At 42.6% G+C, this 20,582-nt stretch overlaps 1 protein-coding gene across 1 annotated transcript in view; it reads left to right on the top strand.

Moving 5' to 3' along the window:
- The window catches only part of CELSR1 (cadherin EGF LAG seven-pass G-type receptor 1), a 182,383-nt gene that overhangs the window by 134,189 nt on the left and 27,612 nt on the right, over positions 1–20,582 (top strand). Inside the window, exons 16-22 of the mRNA XM_070947154.1 lie at positions 1,775–1,876; positions 4,572–4,666; positions 7,042–7,251; positions 12,905–13,088; positions 16,791–16,934; positions 17,676–17,877; positions 18,567–18,734. Of these exons, the coding sequence (XP_070803255.1) occupies positions 1,775–1,876; positions 4,572–4,666; positions 7,042–7,251; positions 12,905–13,088; positions 16,791–16,934; positions 17,676–17,877; positions 18,567–18,734 (1,105 nt within the window). The remainder of the gene's footprint in view (positions 1–1,774; positions 1,877–4,571; positions 4,667–7,041; positions 7,252–12,904; positions 13,089–16,790; positions 16,935–17,675; positions 17,878–18,566; positions 18,735–20,582) is intronic.

Below are 20,582 nucleotides of genomic sequence, written 5' to 3'. Positions count from 1 at the left end.
GTTCCAGAGGGTGGGCGCCACCACAGAGAAGGCTCTCCCCCTGGGGGTCGCCAGCCGACACTGTCTGGCGGACGGCACCCTGAGGAGGCCTACTCTGTGTGAGCGTACTGGCCGGTGGGAGGCTATTGGTGGCAGGAGGCGGTCTCGTAAGTACCCCGGCCCTAAGCCATGGAGCGCTTTAAAAGTGGTCACCAACACCTTGAAGCGCACCCGGAAGACCACTGGGAGCCAGTGCAGCTCGCGCAGGAGAGGTGTCACATGGGAGCGCCTCGTCGCCCCCATAATCCCCCGCGCGGCCGCGTTCTGGACCAGCTGGAGCCTCCGGGTGCACCCCAGGGGGAGCCCCATGTAGAGAGCGTTGCAGTAGTCCAGGCGGGAAGTGACGAGTGCCTGAGTGACTGTGCGTAAGGAGTCCCGATCTAGAAAGGGGCGCAACTGGCGTATCAGGCGAACCTGATAGAAAGCCCCCCTGGCCACGGCTGCCAAATGATCTTCTAAAGACAGCCGTGCGTCCAGGAGGACGCCCAAGTTACGAGCCCTCTCCGTGGGGGCGAGTGATTCACCCCCAATAGCCAGCGATGGCTCACTAGTGGTCTGTGAGAAAATTTTGGTGGTCCGCAGAAAAATTATTTGCATTTTTTATATTGCACTAAATCAGGAGTCCTCAAACTACGGCTCCTGGGACGGATACATGCAATGAACATTTCTGTTGCTGCAGAGAGTCTCCCCCTTCAGGGTCTTTTTGTGTCGGTTGGAGGAGGGCAGAAATTCCAACTTGGGGTCTGCTTTTTTTTTTTTTTAATTTGATTTATATGCCGCCCTTCTCCGGAGACTCAGGGCAGCTTACAATGCGTTAAGCAATAGCCTTCATACTTTTGTATATTTATACAAAGTCTGCTTATTGCCCCCACAAACTGGGCCCTCAATTTACCTACCTTAGAAAGGATGGAAGGCTGAGTCAACCTTGAGCCTGGTGGGATTCGATCTTACTTTAATTGCAGACAGCTGGTGTTAAATTACAGAGCTCTGTCTGTTGAGCTATCCAGGCTCAAGCCTCCTGGTGCAGGGCTTTGGGCAAAGGCTGGAGGGAAGTGCCTCTGGTGGCGAAGAGCCAGAGGGCCTTGTTCTAGTGGGACTCCATCATGGCCTGGAACTGGCTGACCATCTCAGTCCGCTGAGCCTCCAGGTATCTGAGCACCGGTACCTGACCTTGCACTCCTGCAGGTCTTCCCTCTGCTTGGAAAGCCTATGCTCGTAGTCCTCAGTGAGGTGCTTCTGCTGAGCCTTCTTCTTGGTCAGATCCAATTTGAACTGAGCTGTTTTGCCAACTCTTTCTCACGGTGGCTGCTTAACTCCAGCAAGTGCTTCCTGTTGGGGCTCTAAGGAGCCTGGGCAGGGAGGCAAGGAGTGGCTGGGAGAGGAGGGGCAAGTAGAGGCTGGCGAGGCGCCCCTCGACAGAAGCGACATTGAGTTGGCCACGCCCACCCAGTCGATCATTAGGCAGATCATATTAGTGGTCCGTGGGATTTAAAATTACGAATTTAGTGGTCCTTGAGATCCGAAAGGTTGGTGACCCCTGCACTAATGAGTCTTCTCATTTTTCTAAAACAAGACAAGAATAGTGATTATCTTTATTTCTTCTTTCTGCTATTGTTTTATATTGTTGATCTCTCTGTCTCTCTCTGTGTCCCTCCCTCCCTCCCTTCACCCCCACCTCTCTCTTTCTTATAAAATGTATACAAATATATATAACTTTTGCTTCAATCTCATGTAGTGGTTTACAATGGATGTCCCAAAGCTTTTGAGGCTGGCATTTGGTGGCCACAAACCAAATTTGGGCAACCTGCTGCTGTTCCATGTCCTAAGGGATCAGTGGGTAAGTAATTGTTATTATATATATAAAGTGTTATTCTAGGTTCATGATGGCGAACCTGTGGCACACATGCCCAAAGTGGCATGCGGAGCCATGTTGCCTGGCACCAGTGGTGGGTTTCAAAATTTTTTACTACCAGTTCTGTGGGCATGGCATGGCATGGTGGGCGTGGCAGGGGAAGGATACTGTAAAATCTCCATTCCCACCCCACTCCAGGGGAAGGATACTGCAAAATCCCCATTTCCTCCTGATCAGCTGGGACTTGGGAGGCAGAGAATAGATGGGGGCGGGGCCAGTCAGAATTTTTACTACCAGTTCTCCGAACTACTCAAAATTTCCACTACCAGTTCTCTAGAACTGGGCAGAACCTGCTGAAACTCACCTCTGCCTGGCACACGCGGCGTTGCCTGTTCCTCTTCCGGGTTTCTGGCACCCATGCACGTGTGACAATCAGCTGACCTTCGTGTGTGTGGCAGTGCCGGAAACTGGAAAAGCTGGTTTTACGTATTCTGGCATGAGCATGCGCGCCAGCCAGCTGTTCATCACACGTGGATGTGTGCCAGTAACCAGAAGACTAGCTGGCCACTGCGTATGCATGCGCTGGAAACCGGAAGTTCATTTTTCAGTGTGCGCGCACGCCCCCTAGGCAGCTCCCCTTCCAGGTTGCTTCCCAGATGAGTGCGTACACGCGCTCTCTTTTCAGCACTTGGTGCCAAAAAGCTTCGCCATCACTGTTCTAGGTTAAGTGTTGGGAAAAATAAAAATTCAAAAAGGTTGGTTGACATACGGGAGAAAGTTGCCTATGAAAGCCTGAAGATGGAAGTCTGTTTCACCCAGATAGAACCTGTTAAGAACATATTAAAAAATCTCATTTAGACAAAGCAATCAAAATATAAATTTGATAGTTGAAACGTAAGAGTGAGGAGAAAAACAAAACTTTTGAAAACATAATCGGAATCATCTATTTTATTCTGCAGCATAATGACATATTTATAATGACATATATAGAAAATCAATTAACCAGTGGAACAGCTTGCTTCCAGAAATTATGGGTGCTCCATCCCTGGAGGTTTTTAAGAAGAGACTGGACAGTCACTTGTCTAAGATGGTATAGGGCCATGATGGCGAACCTATGGCACGCGTGCCACAGGTGGCATGCGGAGCCATATCGGTGGGCACACAAGCTCAGCTCCATTTTCGGCCCTTCTGGGCCCACCGGTAGTAGGGAAACAAGCTGTTTCTGGCCTCTGGAAGGCCTGGGGGGAGGGGAAGGCCCGTTTTTTCGCTCTCCCCAGGCTCCTAGAAAGGCTCTGGAGCCTGGGGAGAGTGAAAAACAGGCCTTCTGGTCCCACCAGAAGTCAGCAAACGGGTCATTTCCGGACTCCAGAGGGCCTCCGGGGGTGGGAAGTTGGGAAAAGACATTTTCGCCCTCCCCAGGCTCCTAGAAAGCCTCTGGAGCCTGGGGAAGGTGAAAAATGGACCTACTGGGCCCACTGTGCCATCACATGCCAAAAGTGGAGGAAGCGGGGGAGTGGGGCGCATAGAATTATGGGTGTGGGCTCGTGGGTACGCTCCCCCCGTGCTCCCTCCACTTTTGGCACGCGATGGCAAAAAGGTTAGCCATCACTGATATAGGGTCTTCTGCTTGAGCAGGGGGCTGGACTAAAAGACCTCCAAGGTCCCTTCCAGCTTTGTTCCATTCTGTTTGATGATTTAATTATTTCTTCATTCATTTATTTATATCCAACCTGTATTGTTTTCACAAATAACTCAAGGCGGCAAACATATCTAACACACCTTCCTCCTTCCATTTTCCCCACAACAGGCCTGTGAGGTGAGTTGGATGGAGAGAAGATAACTTGTCCAAAGTCACCCAGCTGGCTTTCTCAAGGCTAAACGGGACTTGAAGTCACGCTCTCTTGCTTTCTAACCTGTTGGCTTAACCACTAGACCCGTGATGGCAAACCTATAGCACTGGAGCCATATTTGTGGGCACACGAGTGGTGCCCTAGCTCAGCTTGGCCTTCTGGGCCCATGGGCCATTTCCTGCCCCTGGAGGGCCTCTGGAGGGGGGGAGGCCGTTTTCACTCTCCCCAGGCTCCTAGAAAGCCTCTGAAGCCTGGGGAGGGCAGAAAACGGGTCTTTAGGTCTCACACCGGAAGTCAGGAAAAGGGCCATTTCCGGCCTTCAGAGGGCCTCCGGGGGGGGGGGGAAGGCCGTTTCACTCTCCCCAGGCTCCAAGAAAGCCTCTGGCGAAAAACAGGCCTACCAGTCCCACCGTGCCATCGCATGCCAAAAGTGGGGGTCAAATGGAGGGGGTCACGCGTGCATGCGTGAGGGACAGGGCATATTGAATTATGGGTGTGGGCATGCACATGTGTGACTCCCCCATGTTCCCCCCGCTTTTGGCACGCGACGACAAAAAGGTTAGCCATCACTGCACTAAACCAAACTGACTCTCATTTAACGGGTTAAACTGCCACCAGTACCACCACCACCAAACTCCATCAACCTAGGATTCTGTTGTAAAATGCCCTTTTAAAAAAATATAATTAGAAGTGCTTCTCACATATAACGGTACATAATCGTTAAGCATCTCTTTGTGTAACATAAAAAGTTACAAAAAGATAATTTTCTTATAAATGAAACACGATGGTAAAACTTTTGAATTTCTCACCAATTGATTTTCTTTTTAAAGGGAACGCTGTTCGGCATTGTAGCAGTGAGAAAGGCTGGCTGTCCCCTGAACTTTTTAACTGTACTACCGTTGGCTTTGTGACTCTTAAAATCATGGTAAGAGTGGGGTACCTACTGAACACGGTATTAATTGTTCCATAGAAACTGGTAATATTTTTGGAGGATGTGTCATTTACAAGTAGTCCTTGACTTAACAAACATTTGCTTAGTGTACCATTCAAAGGTACAATAGCACTGAAAAAAAAGTTGCTTATGACCAGTCCTCACACTTATGACCGTCGCAGCATCCCCACAGTCGCGTGGTCAAAATTTGGGCATTTGGCAATCTACATGTATTTATGATGATTATAGAGTTCAAGAGTCAAATTATCTCCATTTCTGATTTTCCCAGCCAGCTTTCGACAATCACAGTCAATTTTCCCAGCCAGCTTTCGACAATCACAGTCAATGACCATATGCGTCATGTAACAACTGTAGTGATTCTCTTAATAACCAGGGCAAAAAAGATCACAAAATCAAGTGTGACTACTTTAATAACTGCCTTGCTTAGCCATGGAAATTCTAGTCCCAGTTGTGGACATACCATATTTTTCGGACTATAAGACACACCTTTTTCCCCCCTAAAAGGGGGGAAAATATACCGATTGTAGCCCCGCCCACCCACTGGCCCCCACTTTGGCCTCTGCTTCCCAGCAGTTTACCTTCTTGCAGCAAGCAGCAAGAAAAAACAGCTCCTTTCAGCTCCAGCACAGCCTAATTAGCACAAGTTGATTGGATCAGCCTCCCGACTCTCAGCTCTTTTGCTCTCAGCTGTTTTGCGCAGGCCTCTGCTGCTTGCTGCAAGAAGATAAATTGCTGGGAGCAGATTTTTTTTCTTGTGCTAATCAAGCTATGCTGAAAACGAAAATGAAAGTAAAGCAGGCTGTTTGCTGTTTGCTGCCACGAGGCAAAATTGCTGGGAGGCAGAGGCAGATTTCTTTTTCTTGTTTTCCTCACCAAAAAAGGTAGGTGCGTCTTATAGCCCAGTGCGTCTTATACTCTGAAAAATACAGTAAGTTGAGGACTAGCTGTACAGGTAGTCCTCATCTTACAACACAATTGAGCCCAAAATTTATGTTGTTCAGTGAGAAATTTCTTAAGTGAGTTTTGACCCATTTTATGACTTTTCTTGCCACATTTTTAAAGTAAATTATTGCAGTTCTTAAATTAGTCACACGGTTTTTAAGTGACTCTGGGACACTACAAACGTCATAAATGTGAGTCAGTGAGTCAAGCATCCAAATGTAAATCACGTGACCACGGGGATGCTACAAGGGACATAAGTGTGAAAAATGGTCATAAGCCACTTTTTTCAGCGCCGTTGTAACTTTAAACGAACTGTTATAAGTCAAGGACTGCCTGTAAATTGTTCACTCAAATCTCTTATGTGGGATTACCCTGTTATAATTTTGCTGAACCCCAAAAAAGTACCAGTACCCAGGAGCTTTCAGTACAAACTGTCCCAAAGGTGCTTTTTCAGAAGGCAACTGGACTTTCTAGTTTTTTCTTTGAAGATGTTTTACTTCTCATCCAAGAAGCTTCTTTAGCTATGACTGGTTAGTGGGGAATGGAAGGATTTACCGTATTTTTTGGAGTATAAGACGCACCTACCTTTTTTGGTGAGGAAAAGAAGAAAAAGAAATCTCCCTCTGCCCCTTCCACTGAGCAATTTTGCCTCGTTGGGGCAAACAGCCTGCTTTACTTTCATTTTCGTTTTCAGCATAGCTTGATTAACACAAGGGGGAAAAAAAATCTGCTCCAGCAATTTACCTCTTTGCAGCAAGCAGCAGACCCCTGCGCAAAACAGCTGAGAGCAAATCAGCTGAGAATTGGGAGGCCGATCTAATCAACTTGTGCTAATTAGACTGTGCTGAAGCTGAAAGGAGCTGTTTCTTCTTGCTGCTTGCTGCAAGGAGGTAAACTGCAGGGAGGCAGAGGCCAAAGGGTGGGGGCCAGTGGGTGGGCGGGGCTACATTCGTGTATAAGACGCACCTAAATGTTCACCCCCTTTTAGGGGGGGGAAAAGGTGTGTCTTATACTCCGAAAAATACGGTATATTCCTTGCAGGAATTGTATAGCTTTTTAGCTATACAATTTGGGAAGAACACTCTTTGAATGGTGTGGGAGTAGGAATGGATTTCCAGAGGGGAAAAAAATGCAGACTACAGGAACCAGGAGCAATACTCAGGTGACCCTGAGGACACGGATAAACCTCCAAGTTCTTCAAGAACCCTCTAAAAGAATAAGAGTATAAATCCTTCCATTCCCCACCATCCACTCAGAGCTGAAGAAGCTTCTTGGATGAGAAGCGAACCGTCTTCAAAGAAAAAAACAAGACAAATTGAATCTAAAGGGATGAATCAAATGATTTTAAAAAAGAACAAATTAAATCTGTTTCCTAACATTTTGCCTTATTTTTCTGTTTCGGTCAGAATGAGAAGTTTCTCCATAACGAGACAAAAATGGACAGCGATAAGTCGGTGCAGATAGCGAAAGTGCTTCAGAATGCCACAAACCACACAAATTCCTTCTATGGAAATGATGTGCGGATAGCCTACCAGATGATGATCAGGGTACTGCAGTATGAGAGCCAGCAACAGGGGTTTGATTTGGCTGCAACAAGAGATGTGGAATTTAATGAGGTAAGAAATGTTGAACTGGTAGTGAGAAAGCACAAGGATGTGACCCTTAGGGACAACCAGTTGCCGAAAATGTGGGAATGCAATTCTTTTTTGGAGAACACTGTGAAGAGAGGCATAAGATTGCACATTATTTATCTAGTGGTCCTTTTCAGTTCTCTGACTACATGAAAGGGAAGCCTTGCTAGAGGCTTAATGAAAGCATAGAAGGCCTAAATCAGGGGTCTGTAACCTTAAACATTCAAAGAGCCATTTGGACCTGTTTCCCACAGAAAAAAAAAACACCGGGAGCCACAAAACGCTTCCCGTGCCTGACTATTTCTTGAGCGGCCACAAAACTAACTGAAGTTGAATTAAATCTTATGTTTTCTTCTGAAACTTTTCTTTTCTTGGATTTATCCATCGTTGACCTACCAAGGATTGAAAAGCTCAATAAATCGCGTGCCGGCGGGTGTCGCACATTGGCTGTTGTGACGCATATTTTGAGTGACAGGGAGCCACAGCAGAGGGGTAAAAGAGCCACATGCGGCTCCAGAGCCGCAGGTTGCTGACCTCTGGCCTAAATAGATCTTTTGTTTCACTATGCAGAAATGCCACATACCGTAACTGATAAAGCTTTCTAAAGCAGTTGAACTGCTGATAAAAATCGTTATATCTTAAAAAGTTATACGCAGCAGGGATGTCAAACTCAAGGCCCGTGGGCTGGATCCGGCCTGCGGGGTGCTTAGATCTGGCCTGTGGGGCTGGCCTGGAAACAGCAACGGACTGGCCCGTGGTGCTTCTGCCAGTGAAAATGTAGCTCGGGGGGCTGCACACGGGCTCTGTTTTTGTTGGCAGAGGGCTAGCAGAACAAACTAAAAACAAAAGAAAAGGAGAAATGTTTCCCCTTTTGCATTTGAGCATGCAAGAAGGGACAGGAAAGGAGAAAGAGAAAGAGGAAAATCAAAAAGATGGGAAGAGAGCAAGGAAGAAAAAATAAGGAGAGGGGAAGGAAGAAGGAAGCAGAATGAAGAGGGACGGAAAAAGAAGAAAAGGAGGGAAGAGAAGGGAAGGAAAGAAGGTTTAGGTTTAGGTTTATTAAATTTGTATACCGCCCTTCTCCCGAAGGACTCAGGGCGGTGAACAGCCAAAATTAAAATACATACAGTAGAAAAATTAAAATAAATTAAAGCAGAATTAAATCGGTTTGGTTTCCCTAAATTTTTAAAACCCTTTACCCATAAAATAGCCCATTAAAATTTTAAGCCAGCCCGGCTTGCTGGAATAAGAAGGTCTTCAACGCTCGGCGGAAAGTACGGAGGTCCGGGATCAGTCGTATTCCTGGGGGTAGCTCGTTCCAGAGGGCGGGTGGCCCCACAGAGAAGGCTCTCCCCCTGGGGGTCGTCAGTCGACATTGCTTGACTGACGGCACCCTGAGGAGACCCTCTCTGTGGGAGCGGATTGGCCGGTGGGAGGTTATGGGTGGCAGAAGGTGGTCTCGTAAATATCCGGGCCCTAAGTCATGGAGCGCTTTAAAGATAAGACCCAATACCTTGAAGCGCACCCGGAAGACCACCGGGATCCAGTGCAGCTCGCGCAGGAGAGGTGTTACATGGGAGTGCCATTTCGCCCCCATAATTACCCACGCGGCTGCATTCTGGACCAGCTGGAGCCTCCAGGTGCTCCTCAAGGGGAGCCCCATGTAGAGAGCATTGCAGTAGTCCAGGCAAGAGGTGACCAGGGCATGAGTGACCATGCATAAGGAGTCCCGATCCAGAAAGGGACGCAACTGGCGTATCAGGCGAACCTGATAAAAAGGAAGAAGGAAGAAAGGAAGGAAGGAGATTATAATGAGAGTGGGGGAGGGTCTCAGGGAAGTCTTGCCTTAGCACTTGACTACCACAAGTGCCCCCAACACAAGTCCCGTGTCACACCCACCATGGCAACGCCTCCCCCCCCCCCCGTCCCTCCGAGGTCAAACACAACCCTGATGCATCCCTCAATGAAATCGAGTTTGACACCCCTGATCTGCAGGATTTGGTTTGGTTTTTTTTCTAGTGTTGCTTTTAGTGATGAATCCCTGTTATAACCTCTTTAGCACAATGGAGCAATATATTCATATTTTTAGCCGTGTTTCCTGGGCTGAAGTAGCATTTCTGATAAATTGGTCCTGAAAAAAAGGTCAGGAAAAAAGGATAGACCTGTGATTGGGAGGTGGGTGTCAGAATCATTTCCTTCTTTCACCTGGTAAGACCCTGTTAGCACCAAAACAAAACAGTTTTTTAATGAGCCCTAGATTATGTGGCTTTGTGCAAAAGTGCTTTGCAAGGTGTTACTTTATAAGAGCTCCAGCATAATGAAAGTGAGATATAACACTGAATGATGTCTGCATGTTTGAAGGAAGACAGCAGATTGAAAATAGACTGTTCGCACATTTTTCTGGCACTGCTGCCAATATTCAGCATTAAAATGTTCTAGTGATTTCCACAGAGCGTAGAGATTATGTTTTTGAAATCTAAGAATGTGCTTTAGATTCATCAAAAAGTAATCAAATAATCCTCCAAAGAACCAAGTCACTATGTAATGTGAAGTTTATTTAAACTCATTGTGAATCAATAATCATATGATTATAGCTCCAGTACTGATCTCTCTACGCTTTTATAAACTGTGCAAAATGAAAGCCCTTTCCAGTATTATCAGATTGCCATAAAAAGAACCATTTTTTCTGAAGAAACTGTATTTACTTTAGCTGTATTTTTCTGAATTCCCTTAATATTAATCTTGAGGGATATTAAGGGATATTAAGGGAATATCCCTTAATATCCCTTAATATCCCTCAAGACCTTTTTATTTCAACGGGCTGGGCTGGCCTAACTTCCTTTTAATTGTTAATTTTAAATTTGTTTTAAAACAATAGGGGTGTTTTAATTTGTTTGGGCCAAATTATTTAATGTGTTTTTACATTGTTTTTTAAATTTTGTATTATGTGTGTTTTATCTTTTGGCTGTTCACCGCCCTGAGTCCTTCAGGAGTAGGGCGGTATATAAATCCAAAATAAAGTAAAGTAAAAAAGTAAAGTAATATTAAATAACCACTTTTAAATAGTAAAAAAAAAAAAAAAATAGCCCAAATGATGGCTGTGTAACAAAGACAAAAGATTAAATCTGCCTTTTTACAGAAATCAAGTACCAAACAGTGAAAAATAGCTTGTGTTCCAATTACACAGTTTATAATTTTGCATGAATGCCAACAAACATTACGTATTATAGTTTCCATGCTAAGGTCAGGAAAAAGTACCTCTTAGTCCATGCAGTTTTTCAACGCTATGCAGGAATAACTGCATTGGTAGAGAGATCTGTAGTTTTATGAAGAGATGCTGTATCGTTCATGCCAATACATAAGAAAGAAGAGTTTTATTCTTCTATATGTTCACTATATTGCATGCTGTTCTTGGGAAATATGAATCCACCTGAATCTAATACACATTTTCTTTCATGGTTACTCAGCTATGCTAGCTAAGAATGATTTCTTCCTCAATTCTCAACACAAAAATTAGTGCTCTTTTAGGTTTCTCTCTGCTGATGTTTTATGGATTTCCAAAAGTAAGCTTTCCATTTTAAAGGTAGTCCTCACTTAATGAGGAGCACTTAACAACCATCTGAAATTAGGACAGCCTTGCAAAGGGTGTTTTATAGCCTGTAAAACACATTTTGACCATCTTAAAATGTCCACCCCCAGCACAGTCACATGACCACATGTTGGGCACTTGGCAACTAACTCACATTTAGGATCAGTTGTAGCATCCTATGGTCATATGATTGTGATTTGCAACTTATAACTATCATAAAGTTGGTTGTAAAATCGTGTCAGGTCACATGGTGATCTGCTGACTGACTGCCTCAACGTACGACCAAACTTCCGGGCCCACTTCAGTGGTGGGTTCCTCCCAGTTCCGCCGAGCTGGTAGCGGTGACGATATGACATCATCGAACCGGTTCCCCCCCCACGCATTATTCTTACCTTTTATTTGGCCCCACCCCCAATCTATTGCTGCCTCCTGAGTCCCAGCTTGATGGGCTATAAGGAAAAACTATTTAAATTCTTGCCGCGGGGCTTCAAAGGGCTACCCTACATCTGATCAGTGGTAAAAGGCAGTTTGGTGGTAGACCGGTGCCTCCAAAAACAAATGAGTAGACTGGTGCCTGCAAAAATAAATGGGTAGATCAGTTCCTGCAAAAATACATGAGTAGATCAGTGCCTGCAAAAATACATGAGTAGACCAGTACAGCTCTGCAAGCAATTAAAAGCCTGGTAGACCAGTACCTCTGCTAAATCCTAAAGAATTGTCACATGACAATCAAGCCACGCCCACAAAATAAACCACGCCCACAGAACCGATAGTAAAAAAAATTAGAACCCACCCCTGGCCCACTTGTGATTGTAAATTGAAAACTATCTGTAATGATTGATTGATTATGCGCCATCAAGTTGGTGTCGACTTTTAGAAACTATAGATCAGGGACCCTCAACCTGTGGGCCATGGCCCACTACTAGGCCATGGCCTATTTGTGACCAGGCCTCATGAGTGGTGAGCCGGCATGAACGGCGTGCCTGCCCCTCACACAAAACCTTCCCCTCCTCCTCCTCCCAGCACTGGACCATCAATCTGGAAAAGTTGGGGAATGCCGCCATAGATAGATTTTATCTGCATGACAATCTGCCCTCAATCTGGCATCTCAGATCTTCCAACAGTGCATCCATCACTGCTCTACTTGAGTCCATCCATCTTACTAGTGGTCATCCTCTTCTCTTTCCTTCCCCGCAGTAGAGCCTTCTCCAGAGAGAGAGGTCTTCACATAAAGTGACTGAAATGAGATAATTAAGCCTGGTCATTTATGCCTCAAATGAGAACTTTGGGTTCATTTGTTTGATAATCCATTTGTTTGCTTTCTTGGCTGTTTATTGCATTCTCAGGAGCATTTTCCAACAGCCATTCTAATGACAGGTGGTTTATTTATTGTTTGCTTGTTTGAGACCACATAGCATGTGTCTGTCTTGTTGGGTTGCAGAGCCAAAGCAGACAGTTATGGAGGTACAGATGACAGACTCAATAATTCCTCTGCAGAACTGAATCAGCAGCTCTTTGGGCAGTATTATATTATATACTATAAAATATATATACTATAAATATATATATAATATACAAAATACTATATTTTTAAATAAAATTATAAACTTTGAAAAACCAAATTACCATATATATTAAAAAGATACAAGTCACTGAAGAGCAAAATGCTGAAAATAAAATGATCATAGTTTATGCTTGTTTAAGGAAAGCTTCATTAGACTGCATAAAGAATTTTGGTTATTGATTGATTGATTGGTTGGTTGGTTCGATTTATATGCCGCCTTTCTCCGGAGACTCTTCTCTTTTATACAAAGTCATCTTATTGCCCCCACAATCCGGGTCCTCATTTTACCTATCTCGGAAAGATGGAAGGCTGAGTCAACCTTGAGCCTGGTGAGATTTGAACTTGCAGTAATTGCAGGCAGCTGGAGCTAGTTAACAGCACTTTAGTCTGCTGCGCCACCAAGGCTCTTGGTTAGGGGTTAGGTTCAGCTTCAGTGTGATATTGTTACATTTTTTTTCCTTAGTCTACTTTTCTTCTTCTTCTAGAATATCATAAAAACAGGTAGTGCCTTACTGGATCCTCGCACAGAAGACCTTTGGGAACACATCCAGAGGACAGAAGGGGGTACAGCTCACTTACTGAAACACTATGAAGATTATTTTCACAATCTGGCAAAGAACATGAAAAGAACCTACATGAAACCTTTTGTTATCATTGCTGCAAACATGAGTAAGTTCTTGCCTCTACTAGTCATTTTCCGATCGGATATGACTTTTTAAATAGCACTTAGCAATAGCACTTAGACTTATATACCGCTTCATAGTGCTTTTACAGCCCTCTCTAAGCGGTTTACAGAGTCAGCATATTGCCCCCAACGATCTGGGTCCTCATTTTACCCACCTCGGAAGGATGGAAAGATGAGTCAACCTTGAGCCTGGTGAGATTTGAACTGCTGAACTGCAGCTAGCAGTCAGCTGAAGTAGCCTGCAGTACTGCACTCTAACCAATGCGCCACCCTAGTCTTGAGAAAAGCAGTTTTTCTCAAACATGACAATAGTGCTGGCTGAGGAATTGTGGGAGTTGAAGTCCACATGTCTTAAATTTGCCAAGTTTGAGAATCACTGTCTTAAAGCATCTTTTCAGTGCCTGAAGCCTTCCAAGGACCTGGGCTATAATTATCAAAATTAACACTAAGTGTAGCAATAGCAATAGCACTTAGACCTATATACCGCTTCACAGTGCTTTTACAGCCCTCTCTAAGCTATTTACAGAGTCAGCATATTTCCCCCAACAATCTGGGTCCTCATTTTATTGACCTCGGAAGGATGGAAGGCTGCGTCAACCAAGTGTTACTAGAATTAGAGCAGAAATTGACAGATTAGTATTAAAAATTAAATATAAATTTCAAAAATGTCTGCACAGATAGTGGTCGAATTATTTGTAGCATCCCTGCAATCACGTGACCACATTTTACAATGGTTTTGCTGAAAACTGGCATTTACTTCTGGTTTTCAGCAAAACTGGTCTCACCCTTGGTTCACTTAACAACCACTGCAAAAAAACATTCATAGAATTGAGTCAGTCACATGGGTGACCTGATTTACAACTGTCACAAATTACTATTGTCATGGTTAGGCCCTATTACAATTGTAACTCGAGGACTGTAGTTCATATCCTGCTTTGAGATCAGGAAGTAGTTTAAAAAAGCATTTCCGTTTACTTTCTCTCATGAGGCAAAATGACTATTCCAAAAATAAATCTGTATGTATATACTGTATTTTTCTGAGTATAAAACACACTATACGACACACCTACCATTTTTGGTCAGGAAAACAAGAAAAAGAAATCTGCCTCTGCCTCCCAGCAATTTGCCTCGTTGAGGCAAACAGCAAACAGCCTGCTTTACTTTCATTTTCGTTTTCAACATAGTTTGATTAGCACAAGGGAAAAAAATCTGCTCCAGCAATTTACTTCCTTGCAGCAAGCAGCAGAGGCCTGCACAAAACAGCTGAGAGCAAAATAGCTGAGAGTCTGAGGCTGATCCAAGCAACTTGCAGCTGCTTGCTGCAAGGAGGTAAACTGCTGGGAGGCAGAGGCCAAAGGGTGGGGGCCAGTGGGTAGGTGGGGCTACATTCGGTGTATAAGATGCACCTAAATTTTCACCCCCTTTTAGGGGGGGAAAGGTGCGTCTTATACTCCGAAAAATACGGTAAGTGCGTGTATAATATATAATATATACATATACATATACATATACATATACATATACATATACATATACATATATATATATATATAAAATTGTGTGTGCGTGTGTATAGCACACTTAAAAAAGAACAGGAGGGCTGGCTATAGGACAGATACAGCTGTACGTTCAATTTCTCCATATGAATCCAGACACTTTGTCATGACAAAATGTAAAAAGTAAGTAAAGTAAATAAAAAGAAAAAAAGCAATCAAATAAAAATATAAATGAGCAATCCTCCTGTTTATGGTCTTCACAGATCTGTAAAGCAAAGGAAAACTGAAGTTAAATCATAAGCACATTCACAATTTTGCTTAGCGATTGCTTTGCTTAACAGTCAACTTTCTTAAACCAAGTGTGGTAGCTTAATGAAGATTATTTGTACCCAGTGATCCAAGTGGGGAGGAAAAAACGGATTAATGTTGGTGTTTCAAAATCACTCAGCCCTTTTGTCAAACTCAACAGCTCTCCGGGATTCCTAACCTGTTGGACTCTTCCACGCCATCACCATTTCCACCCTAGCATCTGTGGACCATGGTGTGGAAATGAAAGAGACAAAAATAGAAAAGGAAGATAATAGGAGATAGACACGTCATTCTCTAAATTCAATAAGCAAAGAATTGCCTCACTGACAGGGAATTCAGCAACTGCTGAAGAATTTGACAGGGAGATTAAATGAGACGAGAAAAAAGGAACTGGAGAAAATATTTAGGGCTAGTTTTGACATTAAATTTCTGTATTTGTACACCAAGACAAATAAGAGGGCTGGGTGAATGCCACAGTCAACAGATAATTGGCTCCATTTAATGTCATAAAATTGCCAGTTATTTTGAGAATGTAGTTAGGAATGTTTAGTTAGGAACTTAGTTTTAATGAATTGAGGGGGATTCCTTCTCTCTAAGTACACTTTTATTCCTCTCATCTAGTGGCTTCAATTAGTATGTGATCTTGTACTAAATTGATCTGTAGAATATATTGTGTTATAAATCTAATTTGTATCCTCAAGACAAGGGTTTTACTATTTTCCATGTGAAGGTAGAAGAATGACTGTTTGCATTCAGTGAAAATGAAATGGCTGAAATAGGATTTAAACCGTAGTTTTCCTAAATCTCATTTAATTCTAACCAGTACATTTCAGATACCGGTACGCTATTTTAATACGAAGCGGCATTTTCAAGAGGACAGTTGCAATTTGTAATCAACAAATGCACTGTTGCATTATTTTAGTTGACAGAAAGAAAATTTCTGGCTAGAATTGTGAAATTAAAATGGCCCCGATTCCTGTGGGTGTGTAACTTGTGATTTAGAAACGGCATACAATCCTCCCATTTGCAACCTCCACGATTCAGTAAAAACGTTTCTGGGTTTTATCAGAATGATTTGTGGTATTTTTCATGGAAGAAAGGCAAAATTAAAAGTGTTGAGCCTTTATGAGTTTGGATTCTTAAAATTACCACTTATCTCCCCCAAAAAACCTGTGACATTCATCTTGGAACTTTTAGAAGCAGTCATCCATCATAATCACTTCAAAGTGTAGCCCCCAGGCCAAAAGAAGACACCTGTTCTTGAAGTATATTTATTTTTCTACATCCCTATTGCAAAAGACATTTCTCACTGACATCACTGCTCTACAAAAATGCTTAATAGTATTTCAAGATGCGCTGAAGCCCAATGGTAGAACCTCTCCATTGCCTGCAGAAGCTTTGGGGGTCAATCCCTGACCTATTCAAGTAGGGGTGGGAAAGTCTCCAGCTCTGAGAACCTTGCTGAAAACATATGAATTAAATGAATAAGTGGTCTGAACTGATACAGCAACTTATTCATACTTCTATGCTAGAATATGGGGCTGATTTTCTGAGAAATCAGTTAAAGTTGTCAAATATCCAATGCATTCTTAAAAGTGCTTAACTATGTTTCTGTTGTGGAATATGGCACCACCAAAATGGGCAGGTGTGTTAATGTCTTCACACGTTTATTTGCAGCTTGGACTCCTTCCTTCCTGAAAAAAAATCCTATAAATATCATGAAACTTTCCCCCAATATCTCTATGGTTTAAAAAGCTAATAAAGCATTAAATTTACTAAACTGTTACTTGATTATTTAAGCGTTATGTGAAAGAAGTAAATTGTACTATGACTTTTTTTGTTTATATCGCTTGTTACATTGCTTATATCATTTCTTTTTAGTTATTGCTGTTGACATATTTGAAAAGTCAAATTTTACGGGAACTAGAGTACCACATTTTAATACGATCAAAGAAGATTACCCAAAAGATTTGGAATCATCTGTTTTGTTTCCTGAAACTTTGCTCAAAACATCTGTCAGAAAAGGTATGATGCTGTTTTAGAGTAGCTCTTCCCAATCTTCTACTATCTTCTCCATATCTATTAGGATTGCAACTTTTATTTCCAAGACAGAATAACTTTCTGAACTTTTTGAAATTCTCTAAGAATTTCAATAGAAGCACATTTAGAAATCCTGAGATTGAGAAGGTTTATCTAAGTATTTTCGGAATGGAATAATAAGAATGTTCAGATCTACTATTAAATTGTTGCTTGAGAAAGATTAAGTATGATTTAGAGGAGACAAAGTTCACGACGCTAATACTTGATAACAGAATGCATTTCCTAACATTTCCATCTGCAAAATTTGACTTCATACTTAAGAATGATGAAAAAGAAAAAGAACTAAAGTTGAAACCATACTGACCAGAGCAGATCCTGTAGTATCTTCTTTCTCATTTCACTCAAGAGGTGTACCAAAAATCAGAATTTTTAATTTGCAGGGTTCTTTTTTCTTCTTTTTATTGGTCTCATAATGATTAATTTTGAATATATTATTTTGTCAATACTGTTGAATCTACATTTTTCTGTTAGTTGGTTTAGAGTATTTTTTTTTTTTGTTGTAAACCATTATGGGATAGTGGGAAAATCGAGGAGAATACAGATGAAATTTTGATTTTCAATTACAAATTCTCTTAATCTATTTAATCTTAATCTCATTGCTGCTTTAAGTATGAATCCACATCTTGGATGATAGCCTATAATTTGGCATCGTGTTTTTTTCTTCAGTGGGTCCTACAACCAAACCTTCAAACTATGGACTTTTATTGAACATGGAGGATGAGATTGTAAATAATAAAAATATACATGCCAAAAGGCAGCGTCGGCATCCAGAGAATTCCAGCCAGCATGCCGTTGCCATGGTAATTATATATCGAACCTTGGGATGTTTTCTGCCTAAGAACTATGATCCTGATCGAAGGAGTTTAAGGTAAAATTTATACTTTTAACATGCTTGCATAATAATTCTGGGTTGGGCGATTGTGCCATGATATGACCAAATCATGTATTGTACATTTAAACTTAGGTTTACTGAGAAATTAGTTGCTGACATTTCTCTTGGTTGTTCTGGATCCTAGAAACTAATCCTCAATAAAATAGATACAAGTTTGGGAAAAAAATGGGATTTATTTGCTTAAAATTTTTATATTAGAATTAGAACCTCAAGGATTCAATTCAGAACTCAGTTGCCTTCTCATGCTCTTTTGGCTCACAGTTAAATGTGTGAACTGATTCATTATGTTGAGGATATTATGCATGTTCTGTCAGGGCTTTTAAAAAATCTGATGACTCGCTAATACATAAAATCCATCACTCATTTGCTAGAGCTATTGGGCAATGAATGTGCTTGCTTAAACTGTCCCTTTACATGTCTTCACACAGAAGAGAATTCAGTACTGAGTCCTGGCTAAATCTAAATCGGGGTCTCCAATCTTGGCAACATTAAGACTTGTGGACTTCAACTTCAGCTTTGCTGGCTAAGGAATTCTGGGAGTCGAAGTCCACAAGTCTTAAAGTTGCCAAGATTGGAGACTCCTAACCTAAAGCAATATACTCGTGTGAAAACAATAAACTATTCCGTTGTACATCTGTAATAATAATGTTGTTTTATTTTGCCAGGTTACCCAACCGCCCCACCATTAATACCCCAGTAATCAGCGTAATCATTTACAGAGATGGAAATTATTTGCCTAATCTAGTGGACAGCCCAATTATGATTGAGCATGTTATGCTGGAAACGATGGAGAGAACAAAGCCCGTGTGTGTCTTCTGGAACCATTCAATCGCGTATGTTTTCCAATCTGCACTCTTTCCATGGGCAGTTATTGTGGGTGGGCATTTTAAAATAGAATAGAATGAATGAGCTGGAAGGGACCTTGGAGATCTTCTAGTCCAGCCCTCTGCTCAAGCATGAGAACCTATACCCGTGATGGCGAACCTATGGCACACGTGCCAGAGGTGGCATGCAGAGCCCTCTCTGTGGGCACATGCGCCATCGCCAGTTGCTCTTTATGGGCGCCGGAGCGCTGGAAAACAGCCTGAAAAAACGGCCAAAAAGAAAGCCATTTTTCCGTGCCATTTTCATTCCGTTTTCTGTGCCATTTTCCAGGCCATTTTCAGACTGTTTTGGGGGCCAAAAATGACCCCCAAAACAGCCTGAAAACAGCCCCAAAAATGGCCTGAAAATGCCCCCCAAAATGGCCAAAAAACTGGCATGCGCATTGGCCAGCTGGTTTTTGGGTTTCCGACACTCCGGCATGCCCATATGCACATGTGTACCAGTTTGGGCACTCGGTGCCGAAAAGGTTCGCCATCACTGACCTATACTGTTTTTATATTATTTCAGATACTATTTCAGATTTTAAGGATAATAATAATTGATCAATCGATTATGTGCTATCAACTCTAAGTTAGCTCTCAGCAAACACATACATAAATTTTCTTAACAACAACAACAATTCAGATTTTTTAATATAAACTACATAGTATAAACAACAGTAGCAGCTTCATTGGCTGTTATTTATTGCTGATTAGGAATAAAAGCTAGGTAACAAGTTTTTAATAAAGTATTCCAGTATCCAAACAGACAGATGGCTGTTTTAAACAAATTCACACAACATATTTATTTGAGAACAGTTTCTAGACAGAAGTTAGCTGTTTAAATGGAAAGAAGTTCAATTTTTTTAAAAAAAAAAACTATTTCAACTTTAACAGAACATAAATTACTTTTGGATGTACTTTTGGAAGCGGCGTCAAATTGCCTCAAAGACAATTCTGTTAATTATCAGTAGCCTTCTGTCACTCTATTAGTCATTTTTACTGTTTGTAATGAAAAACAGAAGGGATATGATTGTGGGTATAAAAGTAATTTCACTGAACCTCTGAGTTCTTTTCATTCTGGTCGCGATTTGCTCCGTTCCCAAGCGCCCCATAAGCACCCATCCGGACGGAGAAATGATGGAGACTCGAAGCTTTGTCTGCTTGCAAATGGGACAGTTTGAAATGAAGCAATTAGCAATTAGCTCCATTTCAAAGCATCCCATTTGCAAGCAGATGAAACTTCATCTCCCTCTGGGCGAAAAGTGCATGGTGGAACCAGAGGCATGGAGGGGAGGCAGGCAATCCCAATATGCTGCCCACTCTGTCCCACTATCTCTCAGATTGCTTGTGGCCGTGCCGTGCAGTTGCAGGATTGCCTGCCTCTCCCTTCCCCTGTGCCTCTACCTGCTGCTGATGCTGCCACGCAAGCTTCCTGCGAGTTTCCTGTGAGCTAGGCAGCCATGCAGCACATCCGGATCCCCTATCTCTCCCCCCCCCCTCCATGCTCGGACTTATTTGCCCTCCACCAGGGGGCTGGCAGGCCGTGGCCAGACACGATAGGGCCCCCACACACTCGCCGCCTCTTGTGCTGGCCACGCCCATCCCCCTGGGCATATTTTTGGGATAGGGTTTATATTAGGCCAGGGCTTATTTTTTGGGGTGGGTCTTATCTTCAGGGAAACACATTATTTTGAATTTCACTCAGGAACAGGATCAGTTTATCAAATGTTCTAGGTAGCTTCTGTGCTTCTTTTTCAATGGATGATGACATTATTATTATTATTTATTTATTTATTTTTGCAAAATTTGCAGTTA

This window comes from Pituophis catenifer, unplaced genomic scaffold (assembly GCF_029215685.1).
Source record: "Pituophis catenifer annectens isolate HBS135680 unplaced genomic scaffold, rPitCat1.0.hap2 SCAF_7, whole genome shotgun sequence".
Taxonomy (NCBI): Eukaryota; Metazoa; Chordata; class Lepidosauria; order Squamata; family Colubridae; genus Pituophis; species Pituophis catenifer.
This window is presented reverse-complemented; position numbering and strand designations above follow the sequence as displayed.